The sequence below is a fragment of the Artibeus jamaicensis genome, unplaced genomic scaffold (genome assembly GCF_021234435.1).
Source record: "Artibeus jamaicensis isolate MK-2021 breed Jamaican fruit bat unplaced genomic scaffold, CSHL_Jam_final contig_233, whole genome shotgun sequence".
NCBI classification, from domain to species: domain Eukaryota; kingdom Metazoa; phylum Chordata; class Mammalia; order Chiroptera; family Phyllostomidae; genus Artibeus; species Artibeus jamaicensis.
Window position 1 is genome coordinate 36136906 of NW_026521486.1, and position 27783 is coordinate 36164688.

The following is a 27783-nucleotide window of genomic DNA, read 5'->3' on the forward strand; positions in this document are numbered from 1 at the left end:
CACTAAATTAGCTGCGGTGATTTTTGGCTTTGGAGGGGCCTGTTGTTCAGCAACTTTTTACTAGCCTGAGTTAGTATCCTCATTTAATGTAATTGTTGGCTCTTTTGATGCTGGCTTCATTTTGGAGGAATTTGCATCCTTTGCCAGTGGCATCTGGCCCATATTGACAGAATTGTAAAGCCAGTGTTTCTGTTTATTATTTCAGGAACTTGGAATCAAGCATTCACTTCATCGAAAGAAGCTCCAGCTGGCATTGCAAGCTCTGGGATCCGAAGAGGAAACCAATCACGGAAAGCTGGATTTCAACTGGGTCACTAGTAAGAGGTTTTAAATTCTTAAGTTTGTAAATAAGTAAGTAAACAATGCTGCTTTTTCTTTTTAATCACAAGCACGGGTTTTCTGTGGCACGTTAATGACAGAGATTTCTCTCCTTTAGGATGGTTGGATGACATCGGCCTCCCCCAGTACAAGACCCAGTTTGATGAAGGACGGGTAGATGGTCGAATGCTCCATTACATGACCATTGTAAGTGATTGTCATGAGTGCATGTTCGTGACATCGTCTTTCCTTTAAGTCAGCCAGGCAGCTGCTTAGCTAGCTGCTTGCTAAGCATCCCAGCATGAAGGACTAGACAAGAGTCACACACGGCAATTATGCTATTCACTCAGCTTTATTGAACGCAGGTTCACTCAAAATAGAACGTCAAGACACTGAAATTGAGAATAGGCTGATAGGGACCAGAGGGGAGGGAATTTCAGGGGAAAAGGAGAAGGGTTTACAGGAACAAGTATAAAGGACATGGTCAAAACCTAAGGGGGTGGAATGGGAGGGAGGTGGGAAGCACTGGGGAGGGGGGGGGCTGGGATGGGAGTAAAAGACAGAAAACTGTACTTGAACAACAATTAAATAAATAAATTTAAAAAGTAGAACATCAACATAACGTTGCTGTCCTACTCATACTCTAATAATCTAAGAGAAATATAACACACACACACGGCGATCAATGGTGGATAACAAACCCAGTCCCAGAGTCTCAGGCTGCAGGTCCAGGAGACAGCACAGTGGGCAAGGGAGTGGCCAGCGTCCTGCAAGAAAGGATCTCTGGAGTCAGGTGGGCAGCAGGGCAGATGAAGTCCTCAGTCCAGCAAGGCACACCCTCCAGCGGCCAATGCCAAGGGAGATCAGCGTGGCGTGGAGCAGCACTGTGGTGTGTGGAACTCGGCTGTCTCTGCAGTGGTCTGGAGCCTTCCTCAGTTATATCTTGAAAGTTGTGTACTCCACCCTTCTGGGCCTTTTTGATAAGTGTCTTGGCACCCCTGATGGAAAGTGGGGAATTTCCCAAGGAGCCTGTCTGTGGGTGGTCCTGCTATGCAGACATGGCTTTTCTGATCACATTCACATATATCTTAAGTGTGTCTTGTCACCAGATGTGTCTGCTCTGACTTAGGTATTTTTTTCTTGAACCAAAGTGTCATGGCTGACTGACAGCCATGTTGGTTGACATGAGTGACTCCACTTTGTTATATATTTTATGCTATCTTGACCAGACCAATGCCATTTTATTGGTCCTACTCTCTACAGTGAATCACTCCTGGGGTTTTTCTCAGAAAACAAAGGAACAGAGTAAGCAAAATCCCATGTTTTCACCATGATTTCACCAGAGATTGAATGTTTTGCTTTAACTTGAGGAGAAGGGTAGGAATGTCTCCTGTTATGTCGAAGCTGTAGGATTTAGTGGTTGCAACAGCCTTGGGAAATTTGAAACCTGATTTAAATAAAACTATCCAGAAAGTTGATTTTATGCACATTCAACATTTTAGACATTGAATTGTATACTTTGAATGTGTGAATTTTTATGGTATGTGACTCGTATCTTATAAAGATGTTTAAGAACTAGAGTGTGGAGTTTTGAGTCCGTGGCAGTTTTCTAAATTACATATTCCTGTCTGCAGTGACCACTCAGAAAAGGCCACCCTCCTAACCAGAAATCCACAGGGACTTGCCTTCTCTCTGCCCTCCCACTTTTGAGAACTGTTACCTGGAACTCTCTCACCCTTCCCACTCCTGTCCAGTTCTGCTAGGAGAGGAGTCTCTGGGGTACAGAGGTAGGGAAAGGTAGCTTCTCACTCAGATTCCTTTGTTATATATGGTTTCGTACACCCAGCCTCGCGTCCCATGGATAGAAGGACTTCTACATACTTGACAATAGAGAGGAGAGATGGATTCCAGGAAAACGTGTTCTAATTCCATAGTACTATTATTTAAATGGTCTTCGTTATTTAATTATTTAAATTAAATTTCATTTATGGGATTTCTTTTCCTCTCTGTCATCGAACCAAAGTCCGTATCTTGGCAGGCACATCATGTAACACTAACAGGTGGCGTGTTGCACATTCACCACGTGCCAGGCACTTGGCTCGAATTAACACTCGAGTCTCAGCAGTTCTTGTGTTGGCACTCTTATTGCCGTCGGTTTTTAGGTGAGGAAATGAAGGAATCCAGAAATCGGGTAAACTCAACCAAGCTTCCACAGTTGGACAGTGGTAGAAAATCGTACGGCCTTTGACCCCAGGCTGTTTCCAGATCCCTGGTCTTCATAGTCAGAGCTCTGCCTGGAGCGAGCTCAGTAAATATTTGCCTGCCTATCTGGGTTGAAGTATGGTCTCCTGGGAATGTGAGCAAATTCCATGAAAGGTATATGCATAACTTTCACGGTGATAGTAAATTACCTAAGAAGACCTGACTCCAGAAGTTCTAAGTCCTAAAAAAATCTGTTTTAACATGGTATCCTGATCGGGATCCTGGAACAGAACCAGGACTTTCATGGAAAGCAGTTGACATCTGAATAAAGTCTGTAGTTTAGGTAATTTTATTATCTCGATTAATCTCATAGGTACATGTCATGAGCATTGAGGAAGCCGGGAGAAGGGCATATGGAGCCTGTACTGTTATTGGCAGCTCTTCTGTAAATCTAAAATTAAGACTTAAAAATAAAAGATTTTTTAAAATATGAAAGTGTTCTGGTTAAGAAAGAAATGGTCCCTTCTTTTTAAATCCCTTAAGCTAAAATAATTACATTTTATTTACATTATGAACATTTTGCATTTTTTAGAAAATCCGATAGACTTTGAGTTGAAAATAGCCCACATGGAAATGTTTTAGATGGATGCCTCAGTTTTCGGTTAAAATATGTTAAATTTCCTTTCTAATTTATAAGGCACTACCTTTAAGAAATTAACCCAGAAAAAATGTAGGAAGGAATTTTTGCTCTGTTAGTAGCCTTTCAGAGTTGATAGCTTAATATTTTAAAAATATTTTTATAATACTTTTTTTCTTCACAGGAAATGTGTTATCAGTAAGGTGTGCCTAAAATGGATGTTTGCTTTGTTTGTTTTCTGGGTGTGTTTGGAAGGAGGCGTGCTAATCTTGACACTGCCCCTAAATCGCCTTCTTCTAAAACCATTTGGGTGTGTTTAGTATGTTTAAAATATGCCCAGTAACCACAGAGTGGCACAAGTTATTCCTTGAAGGAATTGATTGGTGCTATGTGTTGGTACTTATAACTTCATTTCCTTATGCTCAGCTCTCAAGAAGACCTTTGCTTTGGTTGACATACAGTTTCGGAAATTTCCACAATGTCTGCTAGTGAAAGCATAAATGTCTAGAACTAGAGATTTCTTGAGGTTAGGGAGACCGTACCGTGTGCCGGCTCCTCTGGGTTCTTTCAAAGCTGGTGTGTTACTTAGCTCAGGAATGAGCCTCACTTACCCGTGGGCATCACTTGCTGTTAGCGCTCTGCTTTATCAAAGCAGGCCACCTTTTGTAGTGACCTAGAAAGTGCCTTCAAACTAATTTTTTTTCAGAGCTGGGGGGTCCCATAATTCTATCTCAGAATATATAAAAGGGAGAGAAATAGGTGGAAGTCAGTTGAGTTGGAACAACATGAATTTTGCTTTTCTTATATATTGGGGTCCTGGAGAAGATTTTTATTGGAACAAGAAAAGGTGTCCTGCTATTAAATAAAGGCTTTGAACATGAGGACAAGCCCTCGGGCCGAGAGGTTGGGGGGGCTCTGCTCCTTTGTGCATTGTCGGAGATTTCCCTGAGGAGGTCCCCCTGCTCAGTGAGCTCTGCTGTTTGCTCTTCTCTGCAGGACGACTTACTGTCTTTGAAGGTCGTGAGTGTGCTGCATCATCTCAGCATCAAAAGGGCCATCCAGGTCCTGAGGATCAATAACTTTGAGCCAAACTGCCTACGGAGGCGGCCATCTGACGAGGTAGCACCTGAGGCTGAAGGCTGGGCAGTGTGCGCTCTCCGTGCATGGGGCTGCCCCGGGGCGCAAAACCGAGACCCATTTGTTCCTGGAGTCTGCACTGCAGGGAGGCTTCTGGTTTCTGCAGAGCCTCACCTGGGCTCTGTTTCCCTTTATTCCTTCTGTTCCTCCCCTGATGACTTTACCTGAGTAATGGTAGCCAAGGACTGTGTTTTAGTTTCTCTTCCTAGTTTTTCTTTTTTTTTTTTTTTTTAAATCCTCATCTGAGGACATGCTTGTAGACCTTAAAGAGAGAGAGAAAGGGAAGAAGAGAGAAAGAGAAAAAAATTGATGTTAGAAACATCAACTGGTTGTTTACACCCCAACTGGGACCGAATCCATAACCTAGGCATGTGCCCTGAGTGGGAATTGAACCTGTGACATTTCAGTTTGTGAGATGATGCTCCAACCAACTGAGTCACACCAGCCAGGGCTCCCTTCCTCCTTCTCTTGAGTGTATTTTATTTTCCTGCCTCCTTAACCCAGAGAGAGAAATATCACTAGAAAGGCTTCCTTTTCTAAAACTGTTCTAATAGTGTGTAAAAAAAGGTTTAACAATGTTGTGACATACATTTTTTCAAAGAGAATTGGAGTTGGTGAACTTTCTTATCCTTTTTATGGACATTTAGTGGGCTGTTGAGTACCTCTGTTCTGTGGCGCAGACTTCTAGACAGCACTTGCTGGCTTAACATTTGGAATCCCACAGTCAGTGACAAGCCTTGGCGGTTCTGTGTTCCCGCAGAATAGCAGCTCGCCGTCGGAGGTGCAGCAGTGGACTAACCACCGCGTGATGGAGTGGCTGCGCTCCGTGGACCTGGCCGAGTACGCCCCCAACCTCAGGGGCAGTGGTGTCCATGGGGGGCTCATGGTAAAACTCTCTTTTAATTTACATTCGACTTCCTATCATTTGTCTCCTTCAGTCTGATGAGTAGGAGGTTACTGCTCTACTTGTTATAGTCCTGACGGTGTCTAACCCAACCCTCCTGCACTGTGTGCAGTGAATTTTTACTTTTAGCCTATGTTTTCCTGTACTTTTTACTATCATATTATTCTAGATCAGATTGAAACCCACGTCTTGCATTGTCCTCTTTTATGTTGTAAAACACACCCGGCTTCTGGCTCCTGTTTGATCATGTTTTAAAGCAGGGGTGTCAAACTCATTTTCAGCGGGGGCCACATCAGCCTCACAGTTGCCTTCAAAGGGCTGGATGTAATTTCAGCTCCTCAACTTTAAGGAGCAGTTACATGTATACAGCCCTAAAATTGCATTCGACGATTTGAAGGCAACTGTGAGGCTGATGTGGCCCCCAGTGGAAATGAGGTTGACACCCCTGCTTTAAAGCCTCTGTAAAGATACAGATCATGTTTCTGCACACAGATGCTGCAAAAATGTTGACTTCCAAAGGCCTCCCAAATGGAATACCTTGGATAGGTCCCGACTTAGTAATGCCTGGATGTCAGGACCAGCTGTATCTCTCATTAGCTTGGACAAAAAGAAGAAAAGTTACGTACATTAAAGATTGGAGTCCATACTTGGAGTACCTTACTGAGGGGGCCACTGAAGATAACTTAGTGAAAGAATTTTGTGTCATGCAGGGTACCTCACAGAATCTTTGTTTTTCTTACAGGTTCTAGAACCTCGTTTTAACGTGGAAACAATGGCTCAGTTATTGAACATCCCGCAGAGTAAGACCCTGTTGCGAAGACATTTGGCCACTCATTTCAACCTTCTGATTGGTGCCGAGGCCCAGCGCCAGAAGCGCGATGCCATGGAGTTACCAGATTACGTGCTTCTAACAGCCACTGCCAAAGTGAAGGTGGGTTCAAGCCCTTATCATTTAATTATGGGTTAAACCACAAACTCAGTGAGCCTATATAGCAAAGGCTCAGTTCTGACTGTTAACTGGTTATCCCATTTTCTGGGATTTAGTAAGTTTTGTGGGTAGGTGGAAGGTATATGCTCCTTTAAGAGTAATCAGTAAAATGCCGTTTTGAAGGTTTCCTTTGCTGAAGTCATTTACTTTATTGGAGTTAACAATAATAAAGAACACAGTGTTGGCTCTTGTCATTGAAACATTGCCAAGGCAGAGAGCCCATGGGTTGGGCCCAAATATTGACTGTAGTTGTCCTATTTTTGCTGTGGATAAATCAAGCGTAAAAGCAGCATTTCTCCTCAGACAGATTCCGCCCGTCTGGCGTGTAATTGACCAACCTTGCATGTTAGGAAAGGATAGACTGGCAGAGAATGGCTGTTCCTAGTTTGCCTGGATTCATCCATCATACACAGTTCACACTAATGTTTCTTTTTTTGAATCATTCCTCTGTTATCTCAAGCAGCTTACTGTGGACATAGGCTTTATCAGCTTCTTCACAAGTATCTATCAAGTTCTTTTTTTTTTGGACCCCCTCTACCTTCTTGGCACTTTCTCTTCAGCCCCCTTTCTCCCTTAGAAGATGTGTTGGATTTGAAACCTCTGAGAGGTTCTGTTCTATGTAAATTCTCAGCATCCACCTGATCACCATCTTAACAGTGTCAGTGACTACCCAGTGACTAAGGTGGAGTTTGTCTTCTAAGTAACATTGGAAGTTTTGTCTCCAAAAGAGCGGAGGTTCTTAGCAGTCAGCATCTGTCATGGAAGCATAACAGGCTTGCAAGATAGTCACAGCCTCACCCAAAAAGAAAACACAGGAAGGGCCACTTTCTTTTGCTGATCCTTGAATGGAAAGCCTTGCAAAAATGAAGGTAACCTTAAGAAATCTTACTGTGTTAAGTCACGTTAGGGCAAAACGAAGGCCCTTTGCTTATTTTGCTTTCATTGCCGTGACTGCCCAGCTACTTGGTGTGAATAAGGGGAACAAGCACAATTTTCTGAGACTCTTTACAGGATCATTCATCATGTCTGGATGCATCAATCATATGCCTCGGATGCCTTTGTTTTTGTTGTACAGATTTAATCATTCAATTGCTTTTTTCTATATGATGGAAGGAACAATGAAATCATGTGTGTTCATAGCCCTTTGCTATGTGAATTTTATCAAATCCCTGGATGTTTTGGTTTTCTTTCTTTTAAAGCCAAAGAAACTCACCTTCAGCAATTTTGGGAATCTGAGAAAGAAGAAACAAGAAGATGGGGAAGAATATGTTTGTCCCATGGAATTGGGACAGGCGTCAGGAAACATGTCTAAGAAAGGACTTAAATCTGGCTTGGACATGCGCATGTATGATGAAGACGACTTGGACCGGTTAGAGCAGGTAAAGGCAACATTATGTACCTGTTTTTAAAGTTCTTCCAAACATCGAGACCCTAAATGGTAACTTTTTGTACTGTATCTACTAAGAAAGGAATTCTTCTTCAAATGCTTAAAAACAAAGATAATAAAATCACAGTGAACACTTACAGATCACTTACTACCTCCCAGGCACTATCCTAAGCACTTAATATATATTGATGTTTGCAGTAATCTTCAGACATGGGAAGTATTCTTGTCCCAATTTTAGAGGTAAGGACCCTGAGGCACAGAGAGAGAAGAGCTGGGATTCCAGCTCTCCAGGCTGTCCCCAGACCCTGTGCTGCTTACCCGAGTTGTCCTGTCTCTGTACTAAGGGAATTACAACAAGCTCATACTGCTTAGCCTTTTCAGTATGAAGGATAGGACCAAACAGTGCCCCTTTAATCAATAATCTTTTGGTGCCACTGTTAGTATCAGAGCGATTAGTCTAGATGTGACCGTAGAGTTTCTTATACATTTTAACATCTAATTACAGTAGTGCAAGGAGATTTTCAGAAGTGTTCTGTTGCTCCCATCCCATTCAATACCACTTGCATTATTTCTTCTTAGACTTTCGTTCACTTTTCTGCACTAGCCTAGAAATTGTGTTAATGAGTTTGTCATGTTATGGTATGCTCTTTGCAGATGGAAGATTCAGAAGGGACAGTGAGGCAGATAGGTGCATTCTCTGAAGGCATCAACAACCTAACAGTAAGTTTGGAAAATGAATTTAAAATCTTATTCTAAAAATACGTTTGCAAATAACCGCAAGGATCTGCACGTGTAGTGGAGAATGTGTAGTTCTGAGCTCTGAACCTTGCAGTGTGTGTGACTTCCGTCTCTTTGTTTTCCAGCACATGTTAAAGGAAGATGACATGTTTAAAGATTTCGCCGCCCGGTCCCCCAGTGCCAGCATTACTGACGAGGACTCAAACGTCTGACCGTAGCACCCGGACAAGCACTAGGAGCTCTTGGTCTCCTTCCACTGTATTCCTCAAACACAGTATATCCAACAAGCACCAGACTGTGTATTGTTTAGTGATCCATCTTCTCACGTTCAAGCGGGAATGGGAAGCAGGGGATATGTTAAAGCTGCCACAGAAAGCGAGACACTGGTGAATGAGAGTGTAATTGTTTTTCCTCTATTTAATGTAAAAATCTGTGATATATTATATTTAAAGTATTGCATTTATATGAGTACTTTGCTGTAGTGTTTCCAGTCAGTCACAGTTTGGGGGTTTGGGAATGCGGTCACCCAGAGGTGGCTGATTCTGTCATGTGGGTGTGTTGGTGGCAGCGCGGCAGCCTACTGCTGAAGCAGAGCCCGGCAGGCTTTCAAGTCCCCGTGTGGAATTTCTCTAAGCATCCAGCGTGCCTGCTGAATGCCAGCCACACCTCCCCTGGCCTCTTAGCATCCTTTTTTATATACTTTTTTAAATGTATGTGTATATTTAGTACATAGAGCATAGAACTCTTATTTTGTGACATACATAAGGAAGACGGTTAAAAAAGATCACATTGAAAAAATATGGTGTTCGAAGTTCTCATGTGCCAGCTGGTTCTTGGACAGGTTGGGATAATGTTCCTTTCTCCACAACCAAACTGAATGATGCCGATCATTCGGACTGCGTTATTATGTGTGAAGTGACCCCTCTTTGATGACATATCACAAAATGGCCACTTAGCTTTTTAAGAACTTCAGCCTTCATCTTGGATTCTTTTAACTTACAAGGAAGAGCTCACGGGACATTTAAAATCTATTAACTTGATTGCATTCAGAAGCTCTCCCCAAATTTCTAGAACTAATTTCTGAAGAAACTAAAACAAAACCAAAACCTTCACAGTATTAAGATTCTTATTTTCCTCTGTTGCTAAATATATCATTGCATCAAAATAGCAACAGTCTGACTAATGTTATTAATTGCACATTTCTCAGGCTATTAACGAATGGAATCTTTTTTAAAAGCTGAGTATTTGAACATTTTTTCTCAATCAGAGTTCAATAACTCTGAGGCTGGAAAATTCGTTTTACAATGGCTACCTTGTGGTGGTGAACTGTAGATCATGTTTTTCTGTAGCACAGGGCCCAAATAAATATTCTTTTATAAAGAAAAATAGAAGGCTTCAGCAAACACTGTTACTCTGTTTACTAGTCGTCTTAGGGGTTTTAGAAAGAATATTCTCTTTTTCATTCAGTACTACATCAATACTCATGATAGTCAACAGTGGTAAAGACAGGTTTCCACGAACTGGCACGGGGCGGGCAATTCCTCATCCACCAGTGGACTTCCACACTGTGTTGGGTTGCCCGAGATAGGATCGCTCACATTCTCAGCAAGTTACCGAGCTTGTCGGCAAGGAACCTGCAATACTGCACTACTATTTATTCACAACTACAGTGATTTGATGCTAACAATCATCTTTTGCTCCCTACCATTCATTATTTGGTAACTGTATTGGACTCTTAATGTACTGGTGTTATATTTTAATGTGGATTTATGCAACCATTTGAGAAACAATTTGTTATCAAACCTGGTGAAAAAAATACCAGGAGACTGTTACAGATGCCAAATAGTCTTTATTCAGGACATTGTAACATACTTGATGATATGTGACGTGGTTAAAACCTTTTTGATGATATATATTTTACTTATAAAATATTATACACTGCTGGTGTCACCATATGAAAAGAAATAAAGTCAGCTGATAATTGCCTCATTTTTATTGTCTGTTCTTTGAGTTTCTTTTGTTCAGAGTAACCACAAGGCTTTATTTCTGATAGAGATAACAGTGAGCTCTTTACAATTCCAAACCCCCATAAAATTTTTCAACAGGAAGCTTTGGCAGTTGAGCTGGGGAGTGAGGAAGGATGGCGGAGGAGATCTTGGAAAAGCAAAGAGAAATGACTTGCCTGCAAATTTGAAGAAGTTAGTTGTAGAAAGTGTATGGTTCTTTAAAGAATTAAGTGCTATTTTTAATTTAACTCAAATTTGGAAAGATGAAACATGTCTTGGAAAGGATAACCAAATATTAAAAGTACAGTGAATATAACTGGAGAAGAACAGATGTTTTTGTGAAAGTTAGTATGTCTGACTTAACACACCAGCAGGTGTCTGTATAGACACAACACACCCAGTTGGCAAACAGGGAGGCCTATTTGTTTTGCTGTATGTATATACGCTTAGCTACACCAGGTAAGCTGTGGAGTTAGAAAACTGAGACGACATTAACAGATGCCACTTCCCTGTAAGACTTCTTCTACTCTGAAAAAGAAGTCATTCTGAACGACGGTTACATGTTTGACATTTGGAGGCAGTGTTGATCGGGGGCAGAGAAAATGGGGCAAAAACCATCGCAACCGTTGGCTCTAAAGGACAGCAGAGAGGTTCACCAAGTCTGTGAGGTGGTCAGTGGAGCTATTGTGCATGCTGCTGGGAAGCTGCAGGGGTATCTTGGATTTGAAGACCCTCTGAGCAATCTGTGCCCGGCTCCGAGCACTCTGATCGAGATTTTCTTAATCCACTTCGTCACTTTCTGCCGAGAAAAGGGAGTTGATGGGTGGCTCACCACCACCAAGATGACCAAGCACCAAGCCCTGCTGTTTGGGGTGGACTGGGTTTGGACCTTCTGGGGATCTGATAAGCAAATAAGGCTTCAGCTGGCTGTGCAGACTTTGCAGATGTCTTCTCGTACTCCTGTGGAATCTAAGCCTTGTGAGTGCCCCAATCCAGAGTCTGGGGCAGAGCCATCTTCCAGGAAGAGCAGATTTGATAAACTGGAAGAGTTCTGTAACTTGATAGGAGAGGATTGTCTGGGCCTCTTCATCATCTTTGGTGTGCCAGGAAAGCCGAAAGACATCAGAGGAGTTGTCCTAGACAGCGTCAAAAGTGAAACGGCGAGGGGCCATCTGCCGGGAGGGAAGGCTGTGGCACAGTTTGTCCTGGAAACCGAAGACTGCGTCTCCATCAGAGAGCTGCTTGGAAACTGTCTGAGCAAGAAAGACGGGCTCAGAGAGGTGGGCAAGGTTTATATTAGCATCCTCTGAACTGGATTTGTGTGATGAGACTGGCCGGTGAGATGAAAAGAAAGAGACATTTTATTCTAATAAGCAATCTTATCCACTAGTATCATCCCAGCATGGAATTCCACCCTCAGTCAAAATGTTTGTGTCACAATTATGGTGAGAGGAAAACTTTGCCTATGTTGTAGGGAAAACTGACAGTTTAGCTTAATCTTTCATCTATTTACTCAGTAATAAAAACAGGACAAGAAGTTTGGTTTACAAAAAAAAAAGTGTTTGTTTGAAATAATGCGTCTAGCTCTTGAAATTGTACAATGTGTTTTTACGGCCTTGAGTGGGAGAAGGGAGGGAGCGGTGCTGTGTAAGACTGTGGAACAGGGTTAATGACGTTTGCAATACCAGTTTGCATTTGGGATTACTAAGCAAAACCTCGCACTGCCTTGTGCCTGCTGCCCTCACTCTCATGTCTGCCCGAACTGCTTTCTCTGTGCAGACAGGCCCCTGGCGGGATTCATATTGGGATCTGCTTAAGTGTTAGCTTTACCTATGATTTAAACTCAGTACCCCATATAACAATCACTTGTAGCCCTGGCTGGTGTGACTCAGTGGACTGAGTGCCAGCCTGCGGACCGAAGGGTCACCCGTTTGATTCCCAGTCAGGGCACATGCCTGGGTTGTGGGCCAGGTCCCCAGTGTGGGGCCATGTGAGAGGCAACCACACACCGATGTTTCACTCCCCTCTTTCTCCCGCCCTTCCCTTCTCTCTAAAAATAAATAAAATATTTAAAAATAACTATATAAAAACATATCTTTAAAAAACCCAACCACCTGTAGTGCTGCCTAACATTTGTTTAGCCTTTGCAATAAGGATAGTGTATTCATATATAAAAACCATCTTTACTTAAAACCCTGGGGTTAGGACAGTAGTGTGGTGAGGGGGATTATTCCCCACCCCCCTGTTCTAGAAGGGAGAATCGAAAAGTGCTTAGAATTGTAAATGGAAGACACATTCATTCACATGACTGCTAAATGCCTGCTCCATGCTAGGTAGGCCCTGTCAACCCAGCAGGAAAAAGAACTATCTCTCTACTTTAGGGGGAACTTCTCTCTGAATGGTGGAAGACAGAAAGTAAGTCTATGTAAATATATTTTAAATGCACATTTAAGAAATATAACAGGAGTGTGGTAAAGAAAAATAAAGCCTCAATGAGGACGGGATAATTAACCAGAAGTCTGTATTGAATCCAGAGAACATTGGTGCAGATACCTGGAAAAGTGTTCTAGGCCTAGGGAACCACAGATGCAAAGGGCCAGAGAAGGGAGTGTATTTGTGATACACTTTCTGAGGCATAGCAGGGAGGCTGGTGCAGGTGGAGCAGGCTGAGCCAGGGCAAGAGTGATAGGAGACAAGGTTGGAGAAGTAGTCAGCAAACAGATCACATAGATTTTACTTGTAAGGACTCTGGATTTTATTCTGGGGAGACAAATGCCTTGATCTGACTGGCCCTTTAAAAACCTCACTTGATTGCTGGGTGGAGACTAGACTGTATGGAGGAAAGGGTAGGAGCAGAGCCCAGGGTGACAGGTAGGAAGCTATAAAAGGAAAGCTGTGGAGAGAAAAGGGGGTCTTGGACAGACCAAAGTGGCAGAGGAGGAGGAGGGGTAAAGAGGTCAGGTTTAGGAATAGTTGAAGGTAAAAGCATAGAGCATTTGCTGATAATTGGATGAAGGCTATGAAATACATCACAATTAAAATGTTGTATTTCTAAACTTAAATATTAAGATTATACGTAAAGGCAGAACTAAATTTGCCTTTGGTATTCCTTCATTCCAGGAAACCCAAAGATCAAGGAAGTTTTAAAACCCCTGCCTTCAGTAAGTGAATATTAATAGGCCCAGGAGACATCTCTTGAAGTTGTTAAATAAATATTCCTACTTTGTTCCTGGAAGATTATAATACCCAATTAATGTTTCCTTGGCATATAGTGACCCCTGTCTGCAGCCATGCTGTGAAGAGTGAGCTCTCAAGAAGTGGTGTAGTATAGTAAAGAGTATTTAACTTGGAATCAAAGGTGGATTTGAGTCTCAATTTTCTTAAGTCTAGTGGCTTAACTCTGATTTTTTACCTGTAAAATGGGGCTGACCAACTTATTCAAAGACAATGCTTGTGACCTTTTCTACACTAAAGTGTAAGTTTACAGAGATTTTGAAGTCTAGTACAAATTGTAAATAATTATGTTATAAACAGCTGGATGATATAAACGAAAGACTTACTATATTTTTTAATTAAAATTAAAAATGTGAAGCTCTCACTGATCTATAAAATACTGTATTCTCTTATTTGAAAACCTGCATTTTGGTGTCAAATTAAAGTACGGAAATGGGGAAAGTTAAGTCTTCAGGAGTCTCACCGCCACCCATACTCGTTCCATCTAGTTTGCTGTTTTCCCTTCCAGCACTTGTATATTAAAAATATTTTATGCACATGGAATCATATGATCCATAAATACCTTTTAACATTAAAAACTTAATTATATATTGTATACAATTTTTCACACTAATAGATTTTTATCCACTTGTTTCCTTTTAAAGCTGACATTAATAGTTCTCAGTCCTGTGTGCACAGCAGATTTACCTGGGGAATTTAAAAACAATAAAACAGTATTTTAAACTCACCTATACCAATGGATCAGCATCTCAGAAGGAGGGACCCTAAACGGATATTTTAGTGTCTCTTGAGATAATTCTAATGTTCAAACAGGATTAAGTAAGACCCATCTAAGTGTACTCTATGTTGTATATACCATAATATAGTTAGCCAATACTATTTTAATCAATATTTAGGTTGCAAAGTCCATTCACATACCTGGATATTTGCATGTTGCCTATAACATGTTTGTAAATAGACATACTTTGTTCATTTACTTTTTATTAAGAGGTAGTTTTGATAAATAGCTGTGATAGAAAGTCAGATAGACTTTCTGATAGAAACCTGCATTGGATTAATGTAGGTTTTAAGTATAATAAAAACCCATTATGAAAAACACTTAGTGTTTAAAATTGCCTACACAAGGACTAGCTACATAATTTGTGGTGCTCCATGCAAAATGAAAATGTAGAGTCCTTGATCGAAAGTTATTAAAAATTTCAAGATGGACAACAGAGTGTTCAGCCAAGCACAGGGCTCTTCTAAGTGTAAGTCACATGCCCATGAAACCGGTGTTGTTTCTACAATATGTTGGGTTATTTTCTCATGCAGTCCAAAGAAAAGATTTTTTATAATGAGTAAGTGCACATTAAGATCTTTTTCAATTGAAAAACTGTGCAATTCTTAGTAAATCCTTTGTACACAATAGCACATGCTTTTTACTCTTTACACTGCACGAATCAAGAATTATTGCCTGCTAATAGCATTACAAATGATTTTTTAACTTTTAACATAAAACAAACTTCATTGTACTTGATGTCTGAGAAAACAGTAAGTATTTCTGTGGCTCCACTAACTCTTAATAGTGTCCATCCACTTTGTTCTTAGGGAAAGAGTAAAACAAAAGACAGAAAGCATAGGAAGGTAGATTAAGGACCTAAGTCTCTTAACATCTTGCTCAGAAATGAATAATTCTCTGAATATAAACTAATTTTATAAGAATTCATACTTCTTTTGCCCCTAAATTGTTATGGTATAGGCCTTGCACTTCATTGTACTGAAGTATACACACTTCAGAGAGAAAAAGTGGCTGCTGCATTTACTCTGAGCTTAATTCCAATGCCACCATTGATATTACATCTTCTGAAATAGAACTCAATCGCAGCGGTCCTAAGGGAGGTACTACTGACCTATTTTCCTTGAAATTGAAGTGCAAAGATGTTAGGTGGACTTGACCAAGATCACAAAAAAGCCGAGCCTGGATTCAAACTCCATATTCATCTGACTAAAAAGCCATGCTTTTACTCTTAAAAATAGAGCAGAGGGGGAAAACACCATGTGAAGACAGAGGCCGAGATTGGAGTGATGTGTCCACAGGTCAAGGAATGCCAATGTATTGCCAATAATCGTGAGAGCTAAAAGGCATAAACAGATTCTCCCTCTGAACTTCCATGAGGAACCACCACCAACACCTGGATTTTACAGTTCTAGCATCCAGAACTGAGAGACGAAATTTCTGTTAAGTCACCCAGTTTGTGGTACTTTGTTACAGCAGCTCTAGAAAACTAATAGACCATACTTCTGCTTTGGAACAGTAATGGTATAATGAGAAGCCAGAGGAGATGAGAATGGTGGTTATTACAAATACTTGCCCCATCACGCCACTTTTCCCCCGTCACATAATGATTGATGCTCACGGCGCACTGCACGCTCACAGGAAGAATACTCTGAGGCCGCTGCATGCTTCTGATCTGTTGCTTGTATGCTTGCCAAGAGTCAGTTGTGCTTCTTCCCAGTTGTTATTATAACTTTGTGCTTTGATTAGATGTTATACTTACCAGTTGAAAAGAAAATAGACAATAATTTTATTAAGAGTTGGATGCTAATTTAAACCCAGGGTAAAAAAAATAGAGAATTTATTAAAGAATGACTTGTTTTCTAAGCCCTGCTGAATACTTTTTGTCATTCTACCCTGATCTACAAAGGAGCTAACCAAATCATTGAAAACAGTTGCTTCCTATGCCCACAGTTCGCTCACTCTGTGCCCATGTCCTTCCAGATGTTTGTATTAACTTGATTAGGCTCACAGCATGGAGAGGGTGAAACCAAGTTTTACACTCAGGTACCCTTTTAACTATTATCGGATACTGCCTTTCCCCCCTAGAGCGTGTCCCTTTGCACTAGCTGAATACTTAAGCCGAGAAAGTGTAGAAAAGCAGCCATCGCGGAGGAGCAGGGCACTAAGGTAGACCCTGGGCCACAGGAGTTGCTGCTACTCAGACCACACTGTTCTTCCGAGAGTCACATTTCCCCCATCCCTTAGGATCGTTATTTGCCATTATCTTTAGACCGGCCGCTTCAATTTTTTTTAAGTCTCGTGTCTTTTTCTTTACTTTTTCCCCCTCTTTTTTCGGGGTGCACTTTTGACTCTGGACCTGTCTCCCCAGGCTCAAGTGGATTCTGTTTCTACGCCTTATGGGCACGCATGCGCAGAAGCGACCTCGGACCCGCCCCTCCATCTTCCTAGAAGCGGGATCGCGCATGTCCCCTCTGGCTTGCCGTCTTCTCAGCCATGGCGGCCGCCTTCTTCCCGGCGTGGCTGTCTCTGCAGCCAGGGGCCAGGACCTTGCGTGCCTTTTCCACCGCCGTGCCTCCGACAAGTCTTGCCCGGACACCAAGCCCACGTGAGTGTGTGCTGCGTCGCCTCCAGGCTTTGGGGAAGGTGAGAGGGCGGAATATGCACCCACGAGGGCCGACCAGGTGGCGGAGCCAGCTTTGCTCGGGGCAGTTGAGGGGTGAGGATGATTCGTCCTCTGCTAGTCTGTCCCGGGGCCACCTAGTAGAAAAGCCGTAAATGTGGGTCTGTCCTCTACGGACGTGTCACCCCATTCCTGGCTGCGGATTTCTGCTTCCGGATCCCTGGGCTCTACGAACGTGCCCTCTCCCTCCTCTTTGACCTGCGTTGGTGCTCCGACCCACAGTCCCCGGCGCAGTTTCTCTCTGGTTTCGTGGGTAGTGTTTCTTGGGTAGTGAACAACGGATTTTCCCGAACGTTAAGGGAAACATACACCTGTCCCAGAACAAACTGCAGCTCTGAATTTCAGGCCCAGCAGTGCCACCAAATGGGATGACCTTCATTCAGACTCAGGTTGAATGACCTTCACTTAGATATGGACACAGGGTACCGTTCTCACCCTGTAGGAATCTAGTGAAAAAGACATTTGTTAAGCAAACTATATGCAGTGTAAGGTGTTGTAGACGACTTCGGAGTAGGGTCACGTGGGAGCGTTGGGGAAGAGCCTACAAGAGTCCAGAAAACTGCCCAGGAGGAGACATGTCCAGTTACCCCAGGTGCTAATCCGTGCTTCCTTCCAAAGGATCTTCAACCTTAATCCTACTAACAGCTCAATCTACGCCACCATCTCCCACTTCTTTACTGATTCCTGTTTCTGCTTTTGCTCTCCTACATTGAATTTTCACAATGGCCAGAGTGAAGTGTTCAAAAAGCAAATCTTACCTTGCCACACTTTTGTTCAAAATCTGCAAGTAGTTTCTCATTGATTTAAGATAAATGATAAATTCCTTAATGCTTCACAGTGGCTATTCATAATCTTAACACATGATTTTTAAATTTTTCATTCAATCATTCTCCAAATACTTAACTCCTGCTACGTCCTAGGTAGTGTTCTAGGTACTGGGATGGAGCAAGGCCCCTAATCTCATGAAGTTTACATGCTTTTGGGGAAATCAGACTATAAACAGATAAGTAATATCAGTTCAATGTAAGGTAGTGATTAGTGCTGTGAAGAAAAAAGTAAAGCAGGGCCCTGGCTGGTATGGCTCAGTGGATTGAGTGGTGGCCTCTTCGGGGATTCAATTCCCAGTCAGGGCACATGCAGGCCAGGTCCCCAGTTGGGGGTGTGGATGAGTCCACCAATCCATGTATCTCTCACACATTGCTGTTTCACTCCCTCTCTTTCTCCCTCCCCTCCCCTCTCTCTAAAAACAAATAAAATCTTTTTTTTTTAAGTCAGGAGAGCTCATTTTTTAAAAGATTTTTATTTAATTTTACAGGGGAAAGGAAGGAGAGAGGGAGAGAAATATCAATGTATGGTTGCCTCTTGAGAGTCCCCTGCTGGAAACTGGCCTGCAACCCAGGCATGCGCCCTGACTGGGGATCGAACCTCGGTTGTTTGGTTCGCAGGCCTGCACTCAACCCACTGAGCTACTCCAGCCAGGTCCTCTTTAAAAAAAAGAAAAATAAAGCAGGATGTTGAGAATGATGGGTTGGAGGAGTAGTGGCTATTGGATAGGGTAGGATAGGATACGCAGTCTGTCTGGAAAGACCTTGGGGAAGTGACAGAGTCCAGGACTATGCTGAAAACTATTTGAGCAGAGTCCAGAACTGTGCTGAGATGGTGGGGAGGAAGAAGGGGGAAGAACATTGTTGGCATAGGGAATTGCAAGTACAAAGGCCCAGAAGTAAGAATAAGCTTATGGGAGTGATCGAGGAACAGAAAGAAGGCCAGCGTGGCTAGAGCTGAGTAAGCAAAGTGGAGAATAGTAGTATAAGGAAGGTAAGTAAGTAATGGCCTGATCTTCTGAAGGCTTAGGCATTTGGCTTGGATTTTATTTTAGGTTTGGGATCACACTGGAAGATATGAACAGGGAAGTGATGTAATGTGATTTACACTTTTAAAAGACCACTGGGTGCCCTGTGGAGAACTAACTTTAGGAGGGTAAGACTGAAAGTCAGGAGACCAGTTCGGAAGCTGTTGTACAAAGGAGGTGATGTTGATCTGGGCTGAAGTAATATTGGAGAAGGTGGTGTAGCTGAATTTGGGACATACAGGGTCCAGCGCAAATAATGCCTCTTTTTTTATTACAAAATCTTTTATTATGAAGCCATAAGAATGTAATTCTGTAACATAACTATCACACTCAAGCACATCGTATGACATTTTAGGTAAAATGTTCAAATTAAAAGTATTTTACACCCATATTATTACCCTACCAACTACGTTCAAGTAGGCGTGACTTCTGCTGGACCCCATATTTTGAAGGTAGAGCTAATGGAACTTACTGATGGATTTGATATGGGGCTTGAGGAAAAGTCTCAAGGAAGCATGTTAGAAATTTGTCCCGAGTAATTGGATGAATGACAATACCATTCATGGGGATTGGGAAGACTAGAAGACGATCAAGAGCTCTGCCAACGATGTGTTATAGTTGGGATGCCAATTAAATACCTGCAGTTTCTTTGCTCAATGTGCTCTCTACTCTGGTCTGAAGGTTCAGCCATATTGAATTTCTTTGCTTTGATTCTCCACCTTTTCCTGCAGAACACTTTTTCTCCCTTGCCCATCCCCACTGCTACTCCTGCTCATACTTAACATTTTGGCTTCAAGTCAACTTCTTCAGGGAGATATTCTCCAACTACTGGACTGGCTTTGGTCCCTTGCTATATATTTCCATTAATACTTATTATTGTTTATTGAAATTATTTATTAAAGAGTTAGTTGCCTTACTTGACAGACTCTCCATTCTGTGGGAGTAAGGACTGTGGTTCTTTTGTTCTTTTCCTGCCTTCCTAATTCCTGGTGTACAGTATCTTTCCAAAACTTTTGAAGGAATAAATAAAATGCTACTGAGGGATGAGAAAGAGTATATCAAATGAAGAAATGAGGTGGGAAGAGAGAAGGGGACAGAAGTCAAGAAGGTGGGAGGAAGCATATTTTAGGCAAAGAGAACATAAAGTGCAGAAAGACAGAAGGGCCTGGTACTGGGAGTTCAGTGTAGTTGTGGGCCCTTGTGAAGGGAGGTGAGCTAGAGATGTGAAGTCTCATATGCTGTGCTAATGTCACAACTCTTGGTCCTTAGTTTTCTTGGCTATAAATGACCTATAAATATAACGATAGTACTTACACTTCTTTTGAAGAATAAGATTAAATGAGATAATGAAAAGCATTTAGCATAGTGTCTAGCACATGAAAGTATTCATTAATTAATTATAGTTATTATTGTTTAAGAATAGCAGCACAGTTAGAGAGGCATAAGGTAATATTTTAAAAGGAATATACTGTATGTAAGTAATCTACCCTCTTCTACAGTTACATGATTTATTAGAATGGCTGTGATTTCTGTTGTTGTTGTATCATTGGCAGTTCTAATACAAGTAGAGAAGGAAAAACTTAAGGGTTTCTCCTTTTTTGGTAGAAAGGACAATATTGCCAAATATGAGCAAGTATACTTAAAATTAGAACATTGCAAACTATTTATCTTTCAAGATACAAAAATTCTTATTTCTAACTAAATATTTTAATTTGAGGAAGTGAGTTTATTTGACTGCAAACCTTAAAATGTATTGAAAATATTTCTTTAGATGATGATTTCACTTTATATTTTAATAACTGGAATTTTCTTAACTACTTCTGACTTTTCATTTTTATTAAGATGATTTTAGTTCCTGAGCTTACAGAAAGTGGATTATTGTTTCATTTTTTTTGTTACTGAATACCTTAAACTGTGTTTGAATTATAAGATCACGATCAGTGTTGAATGATCTCTTATAAAATTCTCTGACCATTGCGTTGTCTTTTAGGTACAACAGGAAGAATGTCCAAATCTGAAAGGCCACCAAGAAGAAAGGTAAACAATGAACATATTTAATATATACTGCCTTAATGGTTTCTGAAGTTTTGAAGTGTGGCAGGTTTTCACAATGAGGTAGCAGGGTGCAGCCCAGGAAGGGCTCATAAGGGGATATTTACTTGGTAACTATCACAGTCTTGACGCTAGTCTTGGGCCGGTCTGTGTCAGTACCCCGAGAATGATTCATCTTTGAGAGGTAGACTCACCCACATACTCCCAGAAAATAAGTCCATAGACCAGAATATAGAATTATTTTTGATGATGCTTGTCACAGGCATATAACCTGGGATGTGTGCATTAATCTATTTTGTTCTCACCTTGTGGACATCTCTTTGGAAAAATCCGAATTATAATGTCACTTGGCATGGACTCAGAACAAAGGCTTATTAGTTGGAAGTTAAATGGCATCAAATTATAGTTGTCTAGAGTGTTTATTTTCATAGGACTATTGCCAGCTTCCAGGACAAACTGTACTAGTTTAGATATTGTTTAGAGGGGTGTTGCTGAATTTTGCCTTTTTAAACCACATTTTTGTATGCTGGCCATCACCTTCTAGTGGATGTATTTATGTATTTTTATATATATGTATTGCGATTGAGTAAGCAATCATGTAGATGTTCCCCGGGCCTAGGAGGTATATAATTTCTTATTATCTGTTCATTCAGTTAGCTTAACCTTAATTTATTTACAAGTTCTCAGTGTGACCTCATGTACTGACTTCCATCAAAGAAATTTTAAAAATTATTTCAAAATATATTGTTACTCACTCCCTTCATAAACAAAATGTAAAAAGTTTGCTGGAAGTCAAGGTAAATAATTAAAATAGAGATATTTTTAGTAAAGGAAATGTGTTATTAAAGGGGATCCTTGCCCCAAAGGTTTTGAGGAACTGGTACAGAAATAGATAGATTTGGTGTTTTTTTTATTTGAATATGTTTTTATTTGATTAGCAGCAGCTTTGTGGAAGGTCGGATTTTACATAGGTTGTAACTCTGCTAGTGGTCTCTTAATTGCATGTTTTCTTTTGTTTAAAATTTGAAAATGTGTTCATATTTAAAGCATTAAGCTCTTTTACGTTTCTTAGGCACTACCTCCCAGGACGGAGAAAATGGCTGTGGACCAGGACTGGCCTAGTGTTTACCCTGTTGCAGCGCCCTTTAAACCCTCTGTCGTGCCTCTGCCTGTTCGAATGGGCTATCCAGTAAAAATGGGCGTGCCCATGGCAAAGGAGGGAAATCTGGAGCTTCTAAAGGTAAGATAAGTTGCTAGTTCATGGGCTAAGACATATCTAAATAAATGGTGATCTTCCTCCCATTCTCCTTTACCCCCCTTATACTTCAAGGCTCGGTATATAACAGCTTATTGTGTTTTAATTTATTTTTCCCAGGTAATAATGGGTATTATATTTTGATTATTCATGGTAAAGAAGACTCAAAGAATTCTAGGCATTTAAAAATGTCATTAATTGGTCCTGTGGCTTCCCATTTAATGGCTTTTTCTTTTCTATCTTTTCTATATTGTGTCTTTCAGATGGAACTAGGAAAAGTGAAATAATGTGATTTGAGATTGATAACTGGGGGTGATGAAGGTACCACTTGTAAAATGTTTTTAACTTTCTGTCCAGAAAGGTGGAATATTATTTATTATTAATGTTATTGTCCTTAAACTTTATTGCGTAAAACAAAATAGGTCATACTAAATGTCTCAGTTATTAGCATCTACAGTGATTTATGAACTGCAGGTTTTGTTTTATTTTTTAAAATTTGCAGAGAGGGGAAGGGAGGGAGAAGGAAGGAGAGAAAGATCAGTGTGTTGTTGCCTATCACACGCCCCCTACTTCGGACCTGGCCTGCAGCCCTGGCCTGCAGCCCAGGCACGTGCCCTGACTGGGAATTGAACCAATGACCTTTTGATTCGTAGGCTGTCACTCAGTCCAGTCCACTGAGCTACACCAGCCAGGGCTGAACTGCAGGCTTTTAAAGAAAATGTAAATATGCTTAGCTTGGCAATGCACGTCTTAGATGGTTTCCTCTTATATACCATGGGATTACATGGAGAAGGGCTTACCAGCTGCTAGAGGCAGGAGGAGTTGGAATTTGGAAACGGGAATGTTTCAAGAGATAAAACAAAACAAACATTGAGGAAATTATTTTTTTCTTCAAATGAAAGAGGAGAAATGAACTTAGTTTTTTTAAAAAAGGTCTTTGGAAAATATCACTGGGTGAGAGAGTAGCAATATGTTTATAATGACTCTAGTGGTTGTGAATGGTATTTTAATAAAAATAGATATCTAAACATTTCATGCATGTCATTCCTTTTAAGAATCACCTGTATACTTAGTCCAGTGAAGTGGTTTATCCCCAGTGAGTGCCGTTGGATGATTTTATGAGCTGCACGGAACAGTGCTTGTATAAACGTCATGCAGGCATCAGCTGTTATTTTTTCCAGCTATTTTAAGTGTCCAGTTTAATTAATTTATTTTTGATTTTATGATGTTAAGATTATATTTTATGTTTCAAAAATAAAAGTGTAGAAAAATGAAGCCACCTACTCCATAGTCCCAGTTCATTGCCTATTTCTCTTGAGTAGACATTCTGATCAACACTTAAAGATTCGAGGCGTAAAGTTAAGAGTAACTTTTTTGCTTGTTCAAATTTTTCTTTCCAAATGAGTCTATTTAACTAAGTTTTCTCTTGAGTTGCTTAACATTGTTCAAGAAATACATAGTAAATTTAATTATCTATTTGAAGGAATTCAATCTCTGACCTTTCCTAAACGTCCCATTGGCCCTGTGAATGATTAGGTAGCCTCTTAATATAAATATTCCCATCTTCATTAAATTGTTCAGTTAAGATTTGCAAGGTTTATTTATTAAATCAGTTCTAAAATGTCTGTTAAGACAGTGTAGAAACTGTGTCACGGTGCTTTGTAATACAGGGCATTTAGGGGGATTAAACAGTGATGTGTGTCCGTCGGTGCTTTCAGTTCTATAAAGGAAAGATACATACATGTAGATTCACAGCAGGAGAGTACTATAGAAATGATGTTTCCTTTTTCTAGTGTTGTCAGTTTTTAAGATACTTGGTACTGAATCTATAGTCCAAGGAATTTATTTCTTGAATTCAAACACTGTTGACATAGAATTAATATTGTAAAAAACTACTACATTTTATTATAAAGCTTGTTGGACCTGTGATTGAATTATGTCAACAAATTGTCTTTTTCATACTTTTGAGACATTTGGCTAATTTACCCTTTAAATTTCTCTACTTTAGATCCCCAATTTTCTGCATTTGACTCCTGTAGCAATTAAAAAACACTGTGAAGCGCTTAAAGGTAAGTGGTTGTTTTGTTACATCATTGACTTTGAATGTAATCTCTTTTCTAAGGATAAAGAGGTTGATTTAGCAAGACAGTGTAACATTTGTAAATATTTGTACACCCACTATAGGAGCACCTGCATGTATAAAGCAACACTAACAGAACTGAAGGGAGAAATAAAGAGCACTACACTAATAGTAGGGGACTTCCTGTGCCACATTCCACATTGGGTAGGTCATCTGGGTAGAAAAAGATGAGGGAACATTGGGCTTAGACTACATGTTAGACCAGGCGGACTTGACATAGACAGAACACCCGATTCAGCAGCTTCAGAATACCTGTTCTTCTCAAAGGCACATGAAAAGTTCTTGAGGGGGGATTGTGTTAGGCCACAAAATGAGTCTTTATAATTTAAGAAAACCGAAATCATATCAAGCAACTTCTCTGACCATGGTGGCATGAAACTAGACATCAATTACAAGAAGAAAACTGGAAAAGTCACAAATACACGGAGATTAAACAGCACACCCTGAACAAACAGTGGGTCAAAGGAGAAATTAAAAGAGAAATAAAAAAATATCTTGAGACAAATGAAAATGGAAACACATCATACCAAGATTTAGCAGATTTAAAAACTCACTTCTAAGGGAAGATAATAGCAACAAATGTCTACATTAAGACACATGAAAGATCTCAAATACCCACCTAACTTTGTATGTTAAGGAACTAGAAAAAGAAAAATAAACTAAGCCCAAAGTTAGAAGGAAGGAAATAACAAAAATCAGAGTGGAAGTAAATAAAATAGGGACTAAAAAAGACAATAGAAAAAAATAAATAAAACTAAGAGCTGGTTTTTCAAAAAGATAAGTAAAATATGTGGACCTTTACTTAGACTCACCAAGAACAAAATAGAGAGGATTTAAATAAATAAAATTATAAAGGAAAGGAGACATTTTAACTGATAACACAGAGATGCAAAGGATTGTAAAAGGCCACTATGAATAATTATCCATCAGTAAATTGGATAATGTAGAAGAAATGGATAAATTCGTGGAAACATACATACAACCCACCATGAATGAATTATGATTAAATAGAAAATCTGAACAGACTAATTACTAGTAAGGAGATTGAATCAGAAATAAAAAAACCCAACAAAGTCCAGTACCACGTGGCTTCACTGGTGAATCTTAAACATTTAAAGAACTAATACCAGTTCTTCTAGAACTCTTCCAAAAAATAGACGAGGTGGGAACCCTTGCAGATTTATTTTACAAGGCCAGCATTACCCTGACACCAAAGCCAGACAAGGGCACTGGAAGAAAAGAGCATTACAAGCCAATATCTCTGACAAACATTGATGCAAAATTCCTCAACAAAATATTAGTGCAGGGAATTCAACAGTACATTAAAAGGATCATATACCATGAGTAAGTAGAGTTTATTTCAGGGATGGAAGGATGGCTCAGGATCTGTACCTTGGTGTGATACACCACATTAATAAAATAAACGATAAAAATTATGTACTCATTTCAATAAATTCAGAAAAAGCATTTGACTAAATTCAGCATTCTTTGATGAGAGAAACTCAACAAACTCTATAGACGGAATGCACCTCAACGTAATAAAGGCCACATATGACAAGCTCACAGCTAATGGTATACTCAGTGGTTCTCTAATCAGGACAAGTCACTTTTATTCAACATAGTAGTAGAAGTCCTACCCAGAACATTTAAGCAAGAACAGAAGTAAAAGACATCCAAATTGTAAAAGAAGAAAAATTGTCTCTAATTGTAGATGACAGAATATTGTATATAGAAAACCCTAAAGATTTCCCTTAAAAAACTGTTAGGACTAATAAATTCAGTAAAGTTGCAGGATTCAAAATCAATATACAAAAATCAGTTGTTTTTATGTACTAACAGTGAACTGTCAGAAAGATAAATTAAGAGAACAGTCTCATAATTGAATCAAAAGAGTAAAATACTTAGAAATAAATTTAACCAGGGACATGAAAGATTTATACACTAAAAACTGTAAGACACCGATCAAAGAAATTGAAGAAAATACAAATAAATAGCCCTAGCCGGTGCGGCTCAGTGGATTGAGTGCAAGCGTGTGAACCAAAGGGTCACCAGTTCCATTCCCAGTCAGGGCACATGCCTGGGTTGCAGGCCAGGTCCCCAGTAGGGGGCGCAGAAGAGGCAACCACACGTTGATGTTCTTCTTCCTTCCTCCCTCCCTTCCCCCTCTCTAAAAATAAATACATAAATTCTTTTTTTTTAAGATACAAATAAGTAGAAAGATACTCTGTGCTTGTGGATTGGAAGAATTAATATTGTTAAAATGTCCCTACTACCCGGAGCCATCTATAGAGTCAGTATAATCCCCATAAAAATTCCAATGGCGTTTTTCACAGAAGTAGAAGAAACAATTCTAACATTTGTGTGGAACCACAGAGGACCCTGAATAGCCAAAGCAATCTTAAGAAGAACAAAGGTGGAGGCATCATACTTTCTGATTCCAAATTATATTAGAAAGCTATTTTAATTAAAACAGTATGTTGTCATAAAAACAGATCAGTGAAACAGAGTGAAGAGCCCAGAATAAACCCACTCATATGTTTATGACAGAGAAACCAAGAATATACAGTGAGGAAAGGATAGCCTCTTCAATAAATGATGTTAGGAAAATTGGATAGCTACATGCAAAGGAATAAAACTGGACTCTTGTCTTACACCCAACAGAAAATTCAACTCATAATGAATTAAAGACTTGAATGTAACACCTGAAACCATAAACTTCCAGAAGAAAAGGGCCAGAAGGAGTAAGCTCCTTGATACTGGTTTTGGCAATAATTTTTTTGGATTTGACACCAAAAGCAAAGGCAAAAGCAAAAATAAACAAGAGGGACTACATCAAATTAAAAGGCTACAGAGCAACAGAGACCATCAACAAAATGAAGATAGCCTACAAAATTAGAGGAAATATTTGCAAATCATATGTTTAGTCAGGGTTTAATACCCAAAATATATAAGAAACTCATACAACTCAGCAAAAAATGAGTAGCAAAAAGCCAAATAATGCCATTTAAATGGGCAGAGGAACTGAGTAGACATTTTTCAAAGAGGACATAGAAATGTTCGACAGTTACATGGAAAGATGTTTAACATCACTAATCAGCAGGGAAATGCAAATCAAAATACAATGAGTTACCACCTGACACCTGGTAGAATGGCAGTCAGCAAAACAATGAGATAAATGTGGGTGAGGATGTGGAGGAAGGGAACCTTTTTGTACTGTTGGTGGGAACGTTACTTGGTACAGCATCTATGCAACAGTGCGGCCATTGCTCAAAGAATTAAAAGTAGAACTGTCATGTGAATTATTAGTCACACTCCAGGGTATTTATAAGAAGGAAATGAAATCACTATCTTGAAGAGTTATCTGCACTCCTGTGTTCATTGCAGCGTTGCTCATAATGGCCAAGATGTGGAAACAACCTAAGTGTCTGTCACTAGATGGTTCAAGGATAAGTGATGCATATAATATACGTATATA

General features: G+C 40.2%; 3 protein-coding genes across 12 annotated transcripts in view; all 3 read left to right on the plus strand.

Moving 5' to 3' along the window:
* The window catches only part of PPFIBP1 (PPFIA binding protein 1), a 160228-nt gene extending 149928 nt beyond the window's left edge, over positions 1–10300 (plus strand). For all 8 annotated transcript variants that reach the window (XM_053662215.1, XM_053662214.1, XM_053662217.1 and 5 more), the window contains 8 exons: positions 206–317; positions 437–525; positions 4154–4276; positions 5055–5180; positions 5941–6129; positions 7386–7565; positions 8228–8293; positions 8437–10300. In XM_053662215.1, coding sequence (XP_053518190.1) covers positions 206–317; positions 437–525; positions 4154–4276; positions 5055–5180; positions 5941–6129; positions 7386–7565; positions 8228–8293; positions 8437–8523 — 972 coding nt within the window. In that variant the 3' untranslated portion in view covers positions 8524–10300. The remainder of the gene's footprint in view (positions 1–205; positions 318–436; positions 526–4153; positions 4277–5054; positions 5181–5940; positions 6130–7385; positions 7566–8227; positions 8294–8436) is intronic.
* A 338-nt stretch (positions 10301–10638) lies between these two features.
* On the plus strand, positions 10639–11840 carry REP15 (RAB15 effector protein). Its single transcript, XM_037144981.2, has one exon. The coding sequence runs from the start codon at positions 10920–10922 to the stop codon at positions 11625–11627; it is 708 nt and encodes a 235-aa protein (XP_037000876.2). The 5' UTR covers positions 10639–10919; the 3' UTR covers positions 11628–11840.
* A 4925-nt stretch (positions 11841–16765) lies between these two features.
* MRPS35 (mitochondrial ribosomal protein S35) overlaps positions 16766–27783 on the plus strand; it is a 37411-nt gene continuing 26393 nt past the window's right edge. For 2 of the 3 annotated variants that reach the window (XM_053661627.1, XM_053661626.1), the window contains exons 1-4: positions 16766–16934; positions 20852–20898; positions 21986–22153; positions 24177–24237. In XM_053661627.1, the coding sequence (XP_053517602.1) occupies positions 16823–16934; positions 20852–20898; positions 21986–22153; positions 24177–24237 (388 nt within the window). In that variant the 5' untranslated portion in view covers positions 16766–16822. The remainder of the gene's footprint in view (positions 16935–20851; positions 20899–21985; positions 22154–24176; positions 24238–27783) is intronic. The other variant, XM_037144858.2, reaches the window with a different exon arrangement.

Excerpts from the sequence above, each read along its gene's own strand:
- REP15 (XM_037144981.2), top strand. The coding sequence starts at position 10,920 with ATGGGGCAAAAACCATCGCAACCGTTGGCTCTAAAGGACAGCAGAGAG.